This window comes from Hordeum vulgare, chromosome 7H, assembly GCF_904849725.1.
Source record: "Hordeum vulgare subsp. vulgare chromosome 7H, MorexV3_pseudomolecules_assembly, whole genome shotgun sequence".
Taxonomy (NCBI): domain Eukaryota; kingdom Viridiplantae; phylum Streptophyta; class Magnoliopsida; order Poales; family Poaceae; genus Hordeum; species Hordeum vulgare.
In genome coordinates this window covers 12,058,600-12,078,416 of record NC_058524.1, presented here as the reverse complement: position 1 = coordinate 12,078,416, position 19,817 = coordinate 12,058,600, and the positions used below count along the sequence as shown (strand labels likewise).

Below are 19,817 nucleotides of genomic sequence, written 5' to 3'. Positions count from 1 at the left end.
ATGATAGGTAGATTTCATACATAGGCAATGAAATTTTTATTGTTGGGACAAATATGTAACATGTGATAAAAATCTATATCAGTCAAAGCATGAATAGTAACAACTATAGTAGTTTGTAGCATGAACCATATTATTACAGGATCTGTTGGATATTGTTTGTAGGTTTGCCTTCCTCAGTTAGTGTGACATGGATATATGACATCCCATTCTTTTCATATTCAACAATGTATCCAACAGATAAGAATGGGTTTGTGTTGTGTTGAGGCTTGGACTCGGGTTTGCAAGTTATAAATATTGGGTCTTCTGTGCTCGTCATATTTACAATTGCACTCATGTATTTCTTCTGAGCTTCTCTTATTGAACCAACGGTAGAACATGGAAAATTATTGTTTGCAGAATTAGGTGGTATCCTGGAGAAGATATGTGTATGTTGTCAATAAGGGTAAGAAAGTAATGTGTATGTTGTCAATAAGGGAAAGAAATGAAATGAAAATATAGAGCAGACTAATTTCTGTCTCGATTGTCCATTTGAACTCGTTTGTCCACCCGTAGTTGAAAAGATAAGTAGTAAGCTCAAAATGCGATAGGATGATGTTATATAGATGTGTGTTTTATAGTGGTAAGTTGGATTGCTGCTTACCAACTGAGGCTAAATAAAATGCATTTTACTTGCTGCTTATGGAATGAGGCTAAATAAAATGCACACTTATTTTGCTGCAAGCTGAATTGGAATATCTACTGAGTAGTCTCTTCAAGCCAAAATAAACTTCTATAGTAAAACTACCACATATATTATATCAAGCGGTGTTATCTATAGATTAACAATTGGAATATCTGCTGCGTAGTCTGTTCAAGCCAAAATAAACTTCTATATTAAAACTGCCACATATCTTATATCAAGCGATGTTATATATAGATTAACAATTGGAATATCGGCTGAGTAGTGTCTTTAACAGCATGCAAGGGGAAAAAAATATGTTTTACAGAGTATACTATTCAACAACATGCAAGGGGCAAAGTCAGTTTTCTAGAGAATAAGTGATTTTCTAATCTGGGGTTTCACAACTTGAGGAAAGTACATATCAAATTCCAAGATACTCTACAACAGCATGCAAAAATAAATTAACCTCACCTTGGTCTCTTTCCTCATCTAGTAGGCAGAGCTACTATTTTCTGTTCCCATTTTCAACAAACTGCATATGTCAGATTTGAGAGATTACGCTCTAGCTAGCTTCGTTAGATTATACCTGTCAAAAATTCGACCCAGAGAGCAAACTGAGCAGAATAAGAAAAACAAACAACGCCTGAAAATAGGTGCACAGACCTACGAGAATTCAGGGATGGAGGTTGGATCAAAGAGTAGGAGGACGCGAGCAATCTTGTGTGGTTGATGACGTCTTTTTAAAGACTAAGGCGGCGACTACTTGCATTTCCAAGGTAATGGACGGTATGAATGCTGCCGTTTCATGTGTATTAAGTCGCTGCCGTGCGAGCGTTTCAGCTTCCATCGTGGAGGCGGAAGATACATCGCCAACAATAAAAGCAGCAGCATGGAAGACAAATCAATAATCCCAAGTGAAGTTAGTGCGTCCTGGAAGCAGCCGAAGGTTAGTGGCAGCAAGTTAGTGCATACGGGCAAGCTCGGGCCACGGAGGCAGTGAGAGTTCCATCGCGTAGCTCTGTTGCCAGCGGAGGATGATGACATGGACTCACGAGGAGCCAGGAAAATTAGGTAGTGGGAGAAGTCTATTTAGATATAGAAGATTGGGAATTCAGATGCATAGAAATGGGACTGGTTTTAAGCAAGTTCCAAGCAAACAATCACTTGTAAAATTAAAATCCCACGGAACTGAATTGTCCTTGTGAGTGAAAATTCAGACATCTGAATCACGGAACCTGTCCTATATGGCTATATATAGGTTCATGGACTAAAACCGTACATGCCTTCACTAGAAATTCTTTGCATAACCGTTTCATGAACACAAATTCGCACAGAACAGTTCTTGTACGAATCTAGTGAAATTCTTCAACTCCGCAAGAGAGAAAGCTCACAGCCCTGTCAAGCAATGAATTAAACCAATTTTGCTGAATGTGTAGCATATAATGTTCTGCTGCATAGTATACACAATAAAGAATCAAGTCCGAGGTATCATCCATGAATAATGGGGCTACATTACCACCACTACAACGGAAGAAACTGAAGAAGCCGGCAGTTAAGCTAGGCCTGCAGTATGTACATACAAGAACTGCACCGTATAGTCACCTACCAACTAGTAGCAACCCATTGATGTGGATGAAATGGTAAAAGCGAAAACTGTATGCAGGCTGCCGTATGAACTCCACCAATGATGCTTTACAAACTGCAAATTGCTGCAGCGGCTCGACATGGAAGGACTTTGGGGGGGAAAGAACTAAAGAATCTGCACAGAGCCACAAATGATTCACTCCACAGCTGAGGAAGTGTCATCAAGCACGGGAACTACTGCGGCGGAGGGCTCGATGTGCGAGAACCGTGCGGCGCCTATGAGTTGCTCCGGGAGCTCGTCGTATGTGTTTGCCTGCAGGTGTAGCCGATTGTCAGAGAAATATTTCCTTTGGAGTGGGAATCTTGGAAACATTGGCAACTATGATGGGGGTGCTTTTACCTGTATGAGAAAAGCCATATCGACTACCAAACTGGTAACTACACCGAAGACCAAGCCTAGAACACCATTGGCTACTGCTGAGGATCCAATGTCTACATCAACCTGCACAAGGATGGCTGCATTAGGAATGTAGACACGGTGTGCCATAGATGACCAGAAGAACCCAGTGTTTATGCCTCAGTTATAACTTCAACTGTTCCAGGTACAATGTACTGAATTTATTTATTTTTCCAATGGAAGTAATTTTTTGTCAGTAAAATTAGAGCCTTACTTCAATGTACTCCGGGCCACGAATATAGCTGCAATCAACAGCCTTTCCCAATAAGCAAGGGGTACTTCCAACACTTTGTCGAACTATCCAAGATCCCTGAGGACAACATGCTAGAGGTGAGCAAAGCTAACAACAACGCACTCGAACGACTAATACATTAAAAATTAACACCTTTGGAACAGATGGGATAAGCTTCAGTCTGCTGTTCCGGAAATCATCGTCACCATCGGCAAAACGCTGCAAGAGCGATCCTTTTTTCAAGGAATTTGTGACAAAGTAGAGGATCAAACTGTGATGAGTTGACCCGGGAATCTGCAAAAGCATGCTGACTTAATATACACGGAAGAGAATTATTATTTTCAGAGGGCGCACAATGGTCACATTAAAACCATGCAGTGTATGATGTTAAATAGAGGTTTAAACCATGCAGTGTATGATGTTAAACCATACAAAAATTGCAGAACAGTATTTTGCATCTGTTCTCATTTGTAATATTTTATGGGACTATCACCACTAGGAAGCTACAAACAGATGCAGATTCCTGAGCAAGCATTTCGTCAAAGTCAAAACCAAAAATTTAGAAACTGTAGTGCAAATGGAAGTGACTGATACTTTCTGCACTGTGTATGGTCACTGTTGTTCTGTAGAAAAAGCCCAAGAAGAGGGCAGAAAGAAATGAACCATGCGAGGAGTGAAAGAACTGGAGCTTACTTGTATGTTTACTACAAAGCTGAACATCCCCTTCTCAGCAGCAACCTACAGTAGTACAAGGTTCAGGAAAAATCAATACATAAGAGTAGAACTGGGCGATTTAGGACCTCCCTTATGTTCATGCATTGAGGCATAAATTTTCAGTGCTAACAACGTGCCGGGGTTCTCATGCTAGCACAATAATGTGGTTCCGAGCTTTCACAGACATTCAGTATATTTTACTTGATAAAAGAGCTAGCTATTGGTGTGCAAAGTACAACTATGTCAAGCTTCCACGGTTCCACAAGCTATATCAAGCTTCTAATAGAGAAAATGATAGTGTGAGGTTTAAGAAAATAGAGAAAACGAATATCTATTTATTTACTTGTAGTTCTGCACACACATAAAACAGTAATACTAAAGTATTCCAAATGCTGCTTTGCAGGTTAAGACAATAGGTGGTTCATGCGTCGACACAATCATATTGCAAGTACGAAAAAAATCCTCTGAGATACAAATAGACAGTTAATTATAACCATATTAATTTACTTACCTGAGCAGCACATCCTTTACGCTTGGCAACATGATCCATGCGCTTGGTATCCTTAAACCAGTCGGCTGCGACAAGCTCCATAAGGTACTTCCCTGCAGATACCTGAAACTCAAATAACAACATAATAAGCTTTTGATAATCTGCTTCTTCGAAAACATGAAAAGACATTGAACATTTGGACCTTTGATTTGTCATGTGAAAAGTTCTTGCTACGGACTTTGAAGATATTGCTATCAGGTACTGACCAACTGTTACGGCTTTTCTCATTTGCATCCTGACGAATAATGCCCGAAAAGCAGGACAGATCTATTGGATCTGGATCACCCAATATGATGCAAAGGCGTGAGATTAGAGTTGGGTGGTCATACAGGTAATTTGTGAAGATAGTACAATAGAAGATGCAGTTAGATAAGAAACAAACCAGAGCACTTTGCGTCACTGTCAACATCGCCATCTTCCTGTACATGAATTGCAATGAGATTTTAGTGCAGTATACCAACAAATAACTTCTTGTAAACAAAGGAATGGCTCTAGTCTAGGGTTATCACCTCCAAGCTAGATTCAGGAGCTTGAAAGTCATCATCATCTTCTGACTCATCATCTATCATATCTGAATTTTCGTTAGCCGAGTCTGCTTGTTTGGTCTTTGAGTCAGCCTTTTGATGTTTCTGATCCTTTTTAACGGTGGCCACACTAGCCATAGTATTCATCACAGGAATCCTCGGAATTGTGTGAACGTCATCATTTTGGGAAAAGTATTCACGCAATCCTGTAAATACATGCAAATGTCGAACAATCACAGACTATTAAGAAAAGGAAATACTGAAATGAGCGGTTATGACTTACAAGATTTTTATTTTTATTAACAGGTATTCAATTCATGCCATAAAAAGTTACAAGAGTTGTTACCAGCAACGCAGTTCAGCATCTGCAGCACAGAGTGGTACTGGAATGATGTGACATAATTCACACCCCATCCTTTGAGATCAATTTGCATAAGGTGTTGAACTTGAGTGCGAGGTCTTCCATTCACGGGTTTGAGAGGAGTGATCTTGAAACCTCCACCTGAACTAATAGAAAGTTCAGGAAAAAGATAGAAGTGACAAAACCTGCTTTTAAATATCTCAAGAAGAGTAGGATTTCTAACAAGCAGAAGGCAAATTACTTTCAATAGAAGCCCTCGCAAACCCTGGTTGGGGACCACAGTTCGGGTGTTCAGTAGATCGAAACAGCACAACTGCAAGTTTAAACATGAAGCATCAAACAAGATGCTTTAAACGGATGATGTAACCAGAAATAAAATCACTCCAAAGCTTACCATAACTTCCATCGTCGTTGCGCCGCCAATATCGTACATAACAAAGATCTCGTGGCCAAACAACCCTGCAGGCTCATTTGTTTACACAAGGCGGAAAATCTGAGCTAATGCAATGTGATTTACATATTAAAATCTTAGAATCCACGGCCTTATGATTCTGCCACATAGTCATGCAGCATTGCAGTCGTCTACCAAAGTAAGCAGACGAGTCGCCTATTCATTGATGTCATGTGGTATGTTTTATATCTCACCCCTGCTGCCAGCTCCTCCGGCAAGTTGGTTCCGCTTCAATGCCATTCATTTCTTTTTTGTGCAATGGAATGCCATTCATTTCACTTTTAGGTTTACGCAGCAGGCTTAAGTGCGGCGGACATATATGCTTGGCGTAAACTATACAGCATTGCTGCTTATTGCCAGATAGTGGAGTATCCAGACACCAAACAGTGCAAAATACTGAATTTGCTACTGAGTCCAGATTAATGCTAATCTTACAATGTTACAGTATATGACTATATGCCAAATTTTGAAGTCTCAAATTCAGATTTAAACGAGTCAAGGTCCATGCTCAGATAGTTCATTGACCTGCCAGGGTTATCCAGCCTACTCTTGTTATTTTAATAGGAGTTGCAAGTTGTAGAAGCAAGCCAGCACAAGGTAAAAGACTTGCAATTCAACCATCATCCAATTTGTTGATACAACGAAAAGGTACTTACATTGAACACCAGTTCAGCTGTAGCCGATGATATAGTATTGCAGTGTGACCATCAACCTCTTCAACTAAACTCCCATATTGGAAGCTACAATCCCACCTACATTTGAGTGTAAAGAAAACCTAGATCAACATACATATATATCAATATACAGAAAGTAAAGGAACACACACGTACTCATATCTTGTTACATCCATACTCATTATCAGCCCAAAAATGGCTTCACATGTGGCTTCCACGACACCAACAGCTCTCATTGATCGGCTACAGCTTCTTGCCTGCACATGACATTTTTTTTTGTAAATATATCCTCTGGTTAGCAATTAGCAGGGGTTTCAGCACCTCTCCAACATTAAATCGGTATAAAAGAAAGTACATACAAGGTATTCGACCTCCACAAGTTCTTCAAAGATGCGCAACCCTGCCAACGATAAGAACAAGATACTAAATTTAATTCCATATGAACCAGGTATGGTTTCTTACGGATGTAACGGATCAATGCAAGGAACTAAAAAACTTGCCATTTTGGCATCTAAGCAGCCGCCAGTTCTTTCTAGAATTAGCTTGATTGGTGTCGTTCTGATTTGACAGACCAATATCAGGCTCTTTGGTCCAGTCATGTACAGAATCAGGAAGGCCTAGAAGAAGAAATGACATATTTAGATGTAAAAATCATTAATATGAAATAATAGAATTTGGCAGAAAATGTGTAACCAAACTTCCTACCCTTCCCTATAGTTGTCCTACGAAGCAGCAAGGGACGGGGTTCCTCTTCGTCTTCAGGTCTACAATAGAATATCATTTCCAATTAATAGAGGTATTAACCGGAAGAACTAATTTACAATTACAGGTACGAAGATTCACTTGCCCACTATCAGGGTCAGAGAACGAAAGCGGTCCTCCAAGATCCATGTCGAAGTCCAGTGATGCAAAAGCTTTACGGTTTTTAGCTGTCATAGTGTCCTGTTGCTGCATAATGAAGATCTTTATCAGAGTGGAGTGTGTTGTTCGCCTGTTTTAGTTCTACGCAATTTGGCACTGAATTCTTCTGGGAAATTATCCAGAATGTGCATTAATACATATTCGTTGGTGCATTGCACACTCCGAAAATTTACCAGTTGGCAATGCTTTATGGAATCTAAGAGGGAAGAACAATGGAGTGTATTTACAGTCTAGCTAACTAAATGTTATTCACTTGCACACAATCCAAACAAGCAAATAATAATAATAATAACGCCCATGATGTCTGATTCTATAATGTTTATACAGCAATTGACATATGCAGTTACAGTTTTTCGGACCTACTACACCTGATTACCAGATCGATAAGGAGCTCTATCTTCTTTTTCCACACTAGGGCCTCCTCGATATTACGTGCACCCATCTGCTTGAAGAATGATAGCAACATGAATGATGGACAGTAATAGCAAATGGTTTACTATATACTCATGAGAAAAAATACTGGACTAAGAAGATTGCCAAAAAAGGGAGCCCCCCATATCAAAATTGCTAAACTTCAGCACATAAATTGCATAACATTCACTTCATTATCAAGCAGAAGTAATACTAAGTCCCATTTTCAAAAGCTAGAACAAAGGAAACATTATTTACTATATAAGCAGGCCCACGTAATGAGGATATTATTGCCTTTTGAGACTAAAAGAAGTATATCATTTCATTTGCAACTAAATTATACTCAGGAAAATGGTGGTACTAGTCTGCCTTGCTATTTGCCGTTGCAATATATTGTAGCGGTCACAACAATATCCAGCAAAGAAAAATATCTTCCAAATGTAGGCAAAGACACATGAATTAATATGGATATAGTCAGATGGTTCTAAATTTTGATAACATTTAAGAGCTCGGATTTGTAACGAACCGAGATTGGATTGTCCTTTTCTTTCTTGTTGTAGACACACAGAACGTAAACCATCTGCGAGAGCAAGATAATGAGTAAATGTGTAGATGACAGTGCAACATCGTAATACACGTCAAAATTCATGCATATGCTGGAATATGCACATATAGATATTAACCTGACAGCAATGTCTGATAATTTGTCTAAGTTGATCAACTGTGCCAAAATAGACACAATATATTACCATTTTAAAAATTTCAATTTGATATGTTCTGTGTTCATTTCGTACGGTTTACCTGTTAACAGAACAGTTTACACGAGTGATCAAAACTATAATGCGTCAGTTTGTAGGTGAAATACATGCCACACTATTTGTTGGCAATCCTGTTCTGCTCAGAAGTACAATCCCCAAAAGTAAGGATACCATTTTTTTCGGAAACTAACACAACAGAAATTTTATTCAAGATTAAAAGCTAACGACAAGTGAATTTCATGTGCAAGGAACTAATACACCTAGTACTCTCGACCAGCATTAAATGCCACGCTCATTCTATAACGCATATTACTATTTGATGAACTAAACAAAAGGGAAGAGCAAACTTACTTGTCCATGATGTGTTTTAAGCCCTCTATCCTCCACTCTGCAGTTCCCATCTACTAGAAGAGACTTAAGTGGCACCTGCACATCCACAAGATTTGCTTCAGAAAGTTAAATACAAGTAGCATGCCCCTGTTGCGGAATATACCACTTGAATAATGTACTGGCATCAAATTGCCATGTTTTTCATTGCACTGGAACCCTCTTGCTAAGGCTCGAACAAAGAGGAATGCAGCTAACTGAAACTTGTCGGTTCCCACAGAAACAGGGGAAGTTGTTCCAAGCACTCTTACTTCTTACCCCCCATCTATGTGCTGTCCATCTATGAAAACAGCACCTTACAAGAGAACAGTAGGCTCAATTATTGGAACACTAAAAGAGGTCCAGGGCTCCAAGCAGATCAAGCAAGGTGCTCACATGATTCACAGGAACCCCGCTAATTCACGAGGCTGCCATTTGTTAGCACTCCCCAGGTTCAATCAAAAGCACTTAGTCAACAGCCCCGGCCCAACAGAGCACTTGCAAATTATAATGAACAGATTCGCTCAGATTCAGAGTTTACAACTGATTGACACCATCTCATGAGATTCTCACTGCACGAAGGAAACATTCAGTTCGACCCAGCAGATCCCGGCCTAACTGTGGCAACCAAACTGCTCTCCGCCCAAAGTTTATTCATCGCAAGTAGTAGAACTACAACCGATACAGAATCATCCGATCGCCATCCCCCGCTCGGCCCAAATTGGCCAGAGCGCGCCGCGAACGGGGGGAATCCCCGCTGAAAACTCGCCGGGGAGCAACGGGAGGTCTCCCCGGAAGGTGGACCGCGGCCCTAACAGGTCAAACGATCCGACTCTGACCAGAAACTCCGGTACGGAGCTCTGAAGGTCTGAGGCACCTACCATGTTGTTGTCCTTGGGCTGCTTCTTGTAGTATGCGAGGAGCTTGTTGTCGAGCACGAAGTAGCGGGTGTGGAAGAAGGACCTCCCGATCTTGCGCCGCCCGTACCGCACCATCCACCCCTCGTGCCGCACCGGCACCGCCGCAGCCGCGGCGTCGGGGCAGCCGCCCTTGGGCAGCAGCTCCCCGCTCCGCGCCGGGGCGGGGGCAGGCCTAGGGGGAGGGCCATCCGCTCCGCACGTCCGCCCGAGCTCCCCGCTCCTCGCCGCCTCCCTCCTCGAAGCCGACGAGCTCATCGCCCCCCCGCGCGGTTCTCTCGCCTCGGCGGCCTCGTCAGTGAGCCATTGCCCAGGCGGGCGGGAGGGAGGAGGATACGGGGAGGCCTGGGCTAGGCCGGCGAAGCGCGGCGGCGGCCGGAGTCCGGCGAGGCGCGGCGGAGGAGGTGGGGAGAGGGCCTCGAGGCGTGGGGAGCGGGGAGAGGGCGGCGGCGAGAGTTTTGTTTTTGTTTCTTTCGGAAATCGAGGCGGACATAGCTAGAGTAGATCGGAATTAATTATTCTATAGTCATTAAATCCACTAAATTACTCCAGCTTTCCTCCTTTTGCTACTTTCTCTGTAACACCTCGTGTATAAGTCAAATTACTTGCTGTGGTGTCCACCCGTTTGTGCCCTTTGCAAAGGTTTTTCGAATTCTTCCTTTTCTAGTTACAAAGTGTGCCTGAAAAAAAAACATTCAAAAAAAAAGTGTACCTAAAGAAAACCATGGCTCTACTATAAAAATGAAAGTACAAGTCCACGCAAAATAATAATGAGATTTACAATGAGGTTCATGGACCGTCGAACGACCTCGGTTGTCACCGAAACGAGTCGTTGATATGATGTTGTCATCGCTCCTGTAATGTAGCTTCTGAAACCCTTGAATCAATCTAAAGTGTCTGACACTAAATTTCATCTTCGCACATGTGTGACAAGCCGACAAGAGACACATTGCCGCTCCACGAAGGCAGCGGGAATCTTCATCGATTTCTTGTTGACCCTTCCTCGCAGACAAATACTAGGAGGATTGGTTTCGAGAAGACCAACTCAAAGATGAAGCCTCGTCGCTGTGAAGATTAAAAAGCCCTGAACAAAACTACTGGCCGGATTTAAACCACTCGAATTCCCATTTCCACCACCATCCATCGGAGAGGCAAATAGAAGGAACAGAATCCAAGGACGGGCTGGTGGAGCTTAGCGGAAGAAGAACTTTGCCCTAGCGCCTACGCATGAGGAAGAAATTTGCTCCTCTCGGGAGTCGAACTCCGGGCACATGGTTCGCCGCTGCGACCCTTTGCCATTAGGTTGCCTCCTAGTTCTTTTGCGCAAAAGTAACTTAACTTGCCCAATAGTAATTTGTGTTTGTATAGTAAAACAATATTGATGTGGATCAAGTTTATGCACTGAAAACCATTAAACCATTATCACCCGTTCCATTTTGGATGGCATGTCATGCCACCGTGAAAAAGACATGATATTTGGATGAAGGTTAATTAACAAGCCGTGATCATCTCGCATTTAACAAGGCTAATTCATACTTTGGAAGAGCTAATTCGAGACCCCAAACCCACTCTTCAAACATCACATGTTTCGACGTGGACACTGAATCGCAATCGAGAGAGTGGCATTTCCTACTCTAAAAGGACTATTCGAGACCTCAAACTCGCTCTTCAAACATCACATGTTTCGACGCCGGCACTGAATTGCAATTGGGAGAGTGGTCATTTCCTACTCTGGAAGGACTACTTCGAGACCTCAAACCCGCTCTTCAAACATCACATGTTTCGACGTTGGCACTGAATCACAATCGGGAGAGTGGTCATGTCCTACTCTGGAAGGACTACGTTGAGACCCCAAACCCGCTCTTTAGACATCACATGTTTCGAGTCCGACACTGAACCGCAACCGGGAGAATGGTCATTTCCTACTCTGGAAGGACTACTTCGAGACCCCAAACCCGCTCTTCAGACATCACATGTTTCGACGTCGTTTTTGTATGGCTGGACATGTGTCCAACCGTATTCGAGAGGGGGTGGTCGAATACGATAACTATTTCGAGTGCGAGAGGGATGCCCTTGGAAAGATTGGCTCCTCCTTTTATCAGAAATGCATTGATGCCATTCGGATGCTTGCATACGAAGTTCCCGGTGTTCTGAGTGAGTCCACATGCACTGAGTCCATGTATAGATTTTGTAAATCTGCCATAGCTGGGTTTGGCCTGAAGTAATTGAGAGAGCCAACTGTTGCTAACATAGCACGATTGCTAACGATGAATGCTGATATATACAACACGGTTGTTATATTTTTTATTTGAACATGTATAACAAAAAAGATAAAAAATGATCATAAACCCGTCGCAAGAACAAAAATAGATCAACGTGTTAGACACACGATCAACCCAAACTAAAAAAAGAAGCGGGCATACCGACTCAAACGGATAAAATCCGGGTCGCCCTTTTGGAATTGCTCTTAGTTTGCTATTTTCCCTGCGCGCGTTGGTTGATTAATAATTAACTGGTAGGAGGAGTAGACGCGGTTGGTGACGGCAGGAGGGAAATCGCACGCTCGACGACTCGCCAAATGCTGAGGGGTCGACGGAAGATGAGCAGAAAAATCTGACCGCTGTCGTGACAACAATTCGATCGGAGTCAACGAATTGTGAGAGGGGGTAGGCGGCAGGGTGAGTGCGCAACAATATACTCCAATACAATCATACGTGTGTTGTCTTCCATGAGAAAAAAATAATGCATCGATGCCGATGGATCATGGATGGAGTGCTTGCCGGGCGTCCACGTACGCACGCGCTGGCCAATCATGCATGTCTTGTCCTCCTTTTTCTTTTATCTTGTTTTCTTTTGGAAGTTGGAACCTACCACGCACGCACCTTGTCCTGGCTCCTGAGCAGTGAGCACTGTATCTAGCCATCGTCGGATCATGCATGGCGATGGCGGGGTCTCCGTGTCTTCCTCACATGGACATGGACATGGACATGGGTCTCCCGGCCGTTGCCGGCATGCACGCGACGACGCACGGATCCCGGCGAGGCAGCTGGCTCTCACAACGTGCATGCATGAGCGCTCACGTGCCGTGCCGTGCCGACCATTACGGTCGGGCTATGAGCACCAAGCGCTACCGCTGTCACGTGCCCGCACTTGGCCGTCTGTTTTGGTTCAATGATTGCCCACGGAAGCGTGCGTGCGTGTCAGCGTGTGTGGATCTGCATGGACGACGACGATGGGTGCTTTCCTTGGGCTAGGAGTGCTACTTGGTCATGCGGTGAGTGGATGAGACGAGCCGGAGGAAAGCATCAAAGCATGCAGACGCCGGGTGGTGGCCGGTGGCCTCCCTGTGACGGCGATGCCATGAGAGGGAGCCGCCACCAACGATAAGCTTCGCGTTTTTCCTTTCAGATAACTACGGCGTCCAAAAGCCATGGGACGCCGCATCAATGTATGGGACGGAGAACGTCGAAAAAGAACAGACCACGTATACACATGCCATATATTTAAACTAGAGTTCACGCCACATATTATTACATGACCGGAGTTTAACGAAACAAAAGAGGGTTCGTGCAAAAACAATGCGTAAGAACGAAATAAAACTAGATCTACCCATCATCGTCGTCGCCGCCAGGATGCTTGTAGTGGAGGCGGTACTCCATGAGGGGGTTGTAGAGGACGAGGGCGAGTCGGTACTCCTGCGTCAACGCCTCCACCCGTGCCGTTGCAGCTTTGTCTCCGACGACGGCGATCTACTTCGCGACAAACCATGATTTTTCCGTCGTTCGGAAATGCTTGACCGCGGGCGAGGAGATGCGGTCGAGCCTCTCGAAGTTGCTTCAGGCCCGATGGCCAAAGCCGCGGGAGAGGACGACGAGAAGAATATTGTTTTTGTTTCTCTCGTAAATCGAGGCGGACATAGCTAGAGTAGATATGAAGATTACATATTGCAGTGGTAAAAGCCACTAAACTACTAATTGTGTGTGATTCTGTTTCCATTTCTTCTCCCCTTCCTTTTCTTTTGTTACTACTTTCTCCGTCACACCTCGTGTTTAAGCCAAATTACTCGCTGTAAAGTCCGCCCGTTTGGGTCTTTTTTTCAGAGAAAAAAATTCTTTGAATTCTTCTTTTTCCATTGCAAACTGTAAAGTGTGCATTGTTACATGTATATACGCCCACATGAGTGTATCGCCCTATAAACTACTTCCTTTGATCGAAAATAAGTGTCGTGGTTTTCGTTCAAAATTGGACTAGAACCATGATACTTATCCTCATTTGGACTAGATCACGAGATGAAGGGAAAAGAGTAAGGAAGAATATATGCAAAAGTCACCTACAAGAAAATAGCATTAATCAATGGGGTGGGGGTGGCTTCGACCTGATATCCACGTTTCTCATTTGAGAAAAATGGGGAACATAACTTACGCGGCAAATGTGTTTGCGTATATATAAAAAGCACAGGCGTCAAACAAGTATGTCCATTGAAACGTGCATCTCAACTTCAAAGAAAGAAAGAAAGAAAGAAACACACGTATCTTATCGTGTATTGCACTTTGGATGGCATGTCGTGCCACCAAGGAAAAAAAAAACTCAATATTTCGATGATGGTTAATTAACGGTGCCGACCGTGCATGGCTTAGTTCGATGCATTTTTGGCGACGAAAAAGATTGAGGTCATCTTGGCCATGACGTGTCCCACATTTTACATTCCGAGCACTCCGTCTCACGGTAAAAACAAGCCGAACGGTTCAATTGGCATCAATGCGAAGGTAAGGAAAGAAACATGTCTGACAAGGCAATTGTCGTACTTTTCGACACGGCATAGATAGGATGTCTGATGACAAAGGACAAAAAGAAAGACAAACAGGCAAGGAAGAGTGGTGGGATGATGAGTGTGTCTGGGCATCGCCCGTCCGTTCCAAGCCAGAAGGCGGTGGAAAGCTACTCGCGCGCGGGGCCGTGGATGCGGGCGCGAGGACGGTCGCGATCGCCGCAGTGATTCTCCGGGCCGGCCACGGTTTCAATCGCGTCGCGGTCAAACGCCATTAACCGTGACGGTGCTGCTGGGCGCACGATGATTTTGGCTACTACTGGCGTAGTAGTTTGTGAGTACGTATAGTATGGATTAATGCTGAGAGATGGATAGAAGACGAGCAGAAAATCCGACCGGAGGCAACGAATAATGGTTGATCATCGGAATGATAATCCGATGCCGACAGGTGGAGTGCTGGCCGAGCGTCCACGTACATACGTGCTGGCCAATCATGCATGCAGTCTTTCTGTCCTTCTTTTTTTCTCCTTTTCTTTTTCTTTTTTAAACCTGCCATGGATTCTGTTTCTCTCTCTCTTTTTTTTTCTGGAAGATTCTGTTTCTCGAGTCTCGTCGAGGCTCACAACGTGCATGCATGAGCGCGCACGTGCGGAGCCGGCCGGCCATTACGGTCGGACTAGCTATGAACAGGAAGTGCTACTGCTGTCACGTGCGCACTTGGCGGTCTGCTTTTGCCGCGGAAGCTTCTCCTTACTTGTACATGAGTAATAAATTTGGCCTAACTCTGGCGTACAAAGTGGGTTGTAATAAATTTTTTAAAAAGATTTATGTTTAGGAGCGAAGGAAGTATGATTCAAAGATTTATATTACTCATTCATGTGAAATTTAAGGAATTTACGGTTGTCTTCAGCCGGTTTGGATGACGAGGTATTAATAGACTAGGTATATAGATATCGTGGTCTATTTGTTTCAGTTCGCCAGATGTGACACTCATATCCCGCTTGTGTGCGATTTTTATCATAGTTTGCTTTGTATTTAAGGACTTAAAACCTCGGCTGCTTACTTAGTTAATAAAATGACTACATACATCAATTGATGTAGAAGTGAGGGGACGATCCATCTTTTTCAAAAAAGAAAAAATGATTGGCCACCGATGCGTGCGTGTGTGGATTTGGATGGACGAAACGATGGATGCGTTTCTTGGTCTGGGCGTGCGCTGCTACTTGGTCATGCGGTGAGTGGATGAGAGAGACGAGCTAGAGGAAAGCATCAAAGCAGTCAAGCAGACACCCGGGTGGTGGCCGGTGGCCGGTGACGGCGATGCCATGCAAGGAAAAGCAATGGACGATAAGCTTCACGTTTAATTTCGGATAATGTGTGGTGTCGAAAAAGCATGCATGCTGCCATGCTGGTCGTGTTGATTAACAAACTGCTGGGTTTGTCGTTTACCGTTGTTTACCGACCGGGCGTACGTGTGCTGCGTTACTACTTACTAGGACCCGACCCGATGTGAAGGGAGGGATGGTCTTATCCTTTTAGAGGTTTTGTGAAACTTAACGTTTGATGCGTCTTTTGATTATGGTCTGTTACTGGGCACGATGGGACGGTCCTTCGAGATGGTAAAGGAAGTTTCATTGCAGGGAGAAATAGCAAAATTGACCACTGTGCGGATATATTAATAACTGAAGCAATGACGCTTAAATTTGGCTTAACTCTGACGTAAAAAGTGGGTTGTAATCGTCTAATTATCAACTCGGACAATATGGATGCTATCGAGACAATGAAGGATGGAGGACGATCGGCCGGTGCGGCGGCGGCAATTTTTTATGACTGTTTCCATTATGCTTGTGACTTTGTAGCTACCAGATTTGAACACTGTAATAGAGAAGCAAACAAAGTAGCTCATGAACTCGCTAGATTAGTTAGATTTTCTCGGGCTTCTGACTGGTTTGAAGAACCACCAGTTGAAATTGTAACGTTACTCTTAAACGATGTTTTGATTATCTTTAATGAATAAAGTTCTTGTTTCCTAAAAAAAAAGAAGGACCCGACTCGATGGATGACTTGCTGAGACAAATAAAAAGGTCAGCAGAAAAATTCACCATATTACCGTCCGGAATACATGCACAAGTCTTGCTGCTCATCACCCATGTTGCCAATGAAAAGGAAATCCGTGCATAGGAGAATCGAATCTAGGGAATTCATCGTATCTTTGCTGCTCAGCCTGTAGTCTGGAAGGTTGGCCATCTCAATCACAACTCAGAACCTGCAATTTATGGATAACAAAAAACACAAACATTTCTCATTCAGAACGAAAGATGGAACAGGCTCAAGATAAAATGTACTGTATGCAGGAAAGGGGGGGGGGGGGGGGGGGGAAAGCCGATGTCTGATCTGCATGCGTCACCGGCGGCTTCAAGAAGACGGGCGGTGGAGGAGTGATCATTAGTGACATTGGTCGTCGGAGTCAGCTGGCTGGAATCAGACGGCGAGGCCTTGTCTTCCACCATGGAGGCGCTGGCCGTGTCGTCGTCGGCGGCGTGTAGCGGCGGATTGGCTGGAGGCGACGTGTGGACGGGGCTTCTGAAACGGTTGCTGGGGTTTCTTCGTCCTGTTTGTTGATGAGGCGGTAGAGGATGAAGCTATCCTGAAGAAACAAATTAACAAGAAGACATTTGGATAGGCATCGTGTTCCATCATCTCGCAAGTATGTACTGTCGTCCTATTGTTATACATGCATGGTGTTATGACAAACAATTTCCAACGGAATCCTATTCCTGTAAAGAACTGATTGGCTGCACAATGGATATTCTCATATTCATCAAGCTAAGCTAAGCTAAGCTATATACTACATTGGAACACATATTCATATTCATCCTGCCAACAAGTATGCCCTGTATATATATGTGGCGACTGACTGCAAATCGTACCAACCTACATAAGCTAGCTAGCTAGCACATTCATATTCATATTCGTATTCATAGTAGTAGAAATAATTGAGAAACAAGCAACTGAATGAGTAGGTGAAGTGAAATTGAAGCAGAGCAATACAACTGAAATCGAAGCAGAGGGACAAGTTCTGAGCATGATTCCTAGCTATCCTAGATAAAGAAACAAAGAGGAACACATTTCGACAGACAGACAGACAGTCATAGATAGATGTATGTAAAGTTGAAAACCAATATCCTAACTGCTGACTGCAAATATAACCAGCATCCTAACTGCTAAGTGCTAACTGTTATACATTTCGACACAGACAGAGAGACAATCGTAGAGCTACGTAAGATGGTGTCATGGCAACCAATTTTCTAACTGCTCACTGCAAGTATTGGTAGGGTACTGCTAAGAGCATCTCTAGTAGAGCCCTCAAACCCTCAAACCTTTAAAAATAACCGTTTTTTTACAGTTTTTGTCGAAAAAACGGCGTAGACTAGAACCCTTAAACCCGTAAAAAAAATTAGAGATCCAACCCTCAAACGCCTTCCCACCATGTAGAAGTGAGCGTTGGGAGGAAAAACTCCCCCAACCCGCACTCCATTTCCACCTTGGCGCGGGAGGAAGTTGCTTCCCCGCGCAGGAGGAATCCGCCGCCGCCCCGCCAGCCCACCGCCCCTCCGCGCCCCGGCCGCCGCCCCGCCGCCCCTCCGCGCCCCGGTCGCTGTTGGAAATATGCCCTAGAGGCAATAATAAAATGGTTATTATCATATTTCCTTGTTCATGATAATCGTCTATTGTTCATGCTATAATTGTATTAACAGGAAACAGTAATACATGTGTGAATGAATAGATCACAATGTGTCCCTAGCAAGCCTCTAGTTGGCTAGCTCGTTAGTCAATAGATGATCATGGTTTCCTGGTCATGGGCATTTAGATGTCATGTGATAACGGGATTACATCATTGGGAGAATGATGTGATGGACAAGACCCAATCCTAAGCATAGCATTAGATCGTATTGTTCGTATGCTAAGCTTTTCTAATGTCAAGTGTCTTTTCCTTCGACCATGAGATTGTGCAACTCCCGGATACCGTAGGAGTGCTTTGGGTGTATCAAACGTCACAACGTAACTGGGTGACTATAAATGTGCACTACGGGTATCTCCGAAAGTGTCTGTTGGGTTGGTACGAATTGAGATCGGGATTTGTCACTCCGTGTGACGGAGAGGTATCTCTGGGCCCACTCGGTAGAACATCAACATGAGCTCAATGTGACTAAGGAGTAGTCACACGATGACGTGCTACGGAACGAGTAAAGAGACTTACGGTAACGAGATTGAACAAGGTGTAGGTATACCGACGATCGAATCTCGGACAAGTTCTATACCGACAGACAAAGGGATTCGTATACGGGTTTGATTGAATCCTTGACATCGTGGTTCATCCGATGAGATCATCGTGGAGCAAGTGGGAGCTACCATGGGTATCCAGACCCCGCTGATGGTTATTGGCCGGAGAGGTGTCTCGGTCATGTCTGCCTGTCTCCCGAACCCGTAGGGGTCTACACACTTAAGGTTCGATGACGCTAGGGTCATAGGAAATTGTTATATGAGGTTACCGAAAGTTGTTCAGAGTCCCGGATGAGATCCCGGACATCACGAGGAGATTCCGGAATGGTCCGGAGGTAAAGATTGATATATAGGACGGATGGTTTTGGACACCGGAAGTGTTTCGGGCGTCACCGGTAACGTACCGATGACCACCGGAGGTGGCCCCGGGTGTCCCACCGAAGGGGGGCAACGACCCCCAAAAGGCTAGATGGGCCTAGTGCGGGAGGGAACCAACCCCTAGGTGGCTGGTGCGCCTCCCACACCAGCCCAATGCGCAAGTGGTGGGGAGAGGGGGCAACCTAGGCGCAGGTGGGCCTTAGGCCACCAGGTGGTGCGCCACCCCCTCCCACCCTAGCCGCTGCCCCCCTTTCCCATCTGGTGGCTGCCGTACCACCTAGGGGGGAACCCTAGGGGTGGCGCAACCCCCTCCCCCTCCTCCTATAAATAGAGAGGGGGTTTTGGCCCTTGGGAGATAGACTTCTCCCTCTCCCTCGGCGCAGCCCTGCCCTTCTTCCTCCTCCTCTCTGCCGGTGCTTGGCAAAGCCCTGCCGGGAGACCTCGTCTCTCCATCGACACCATGCCGTCGTGCTGATGGAGTTCTTCCCCAACCTCTCCCTCCTCCTTGCTGGATCAAGGTGCGGGAGACGTCACCGGGTTGCACGTGTGTTGAACGCGGAGGTGTCGTAGTTCGGCACTAGATCTGAATCGCTGCGAGTACGACTCCATCAACCGCGTTCTAGCAACGCTTCCGCTTAGCGATCTTCAAAGGTGTGAAGATGTTCTTACCCCTCTCTCGTTGCTGGTCTCTCCATAGGAAGATCTGAATATGCGTAGAATTTTTTTGAATTTATGCTACGTTACCCAACAGTGGTATCCGAGCCAGGTTTTTATGCGTAGATTCTATGCACGAGTAGAACACAAAA

General features: G+C 44.5%; 1 protein-coding gene across 1 annotated transcript; it reads right to left on the bottom strand.

The window, feature by feature from the left end:
- Positions 1-2,067: 2,067 nt before the first annotated feature.
- On the bottom strand, positions 2,068-10,051 carry LOC123407651 (protein ENHANCED DISEASE RESISTANCE 2-like). Its single transcript, XM_045100833.1, has 22 exons — positions 9,546-10,051; positions 8,650-8,724; positions 8,067-8,120; positions 7,506-7,571; positions 7,056-7,156; positions 6,914-6,972; positions 6,709-6,825; positions 6,568-6,608; positions 6,365-6,465; positions 6,191-6,286; positions 5,478-5,542; positions 5,325-5,396; positions 5,069-5,224; positions 4,708-4,928; positions 4,581-4,617; positions 4,341-4,474; positions 4,160-4,261; positions 3,628-3,672; positions 3,088-3,228; positions 2,917-3,012; positions 2,646-2,747; positions 2,068-2,558 (listed from the first exon to the last, which is right to left on the bottom strand). Exons 1-22 carry the CDS (start codon positions 9,837-9,839, stop codon positions 2,442-2,444), a joined length of 2,292 nt encoding a protein of 763 aa, XP_044956768.1. The 5' UTR covers positions 9,840-10,051; the 3' UTR covers positions 2,068-2,441.
- Positions 10,052-19,817: the final 9,766 nt, after the last annotated feature.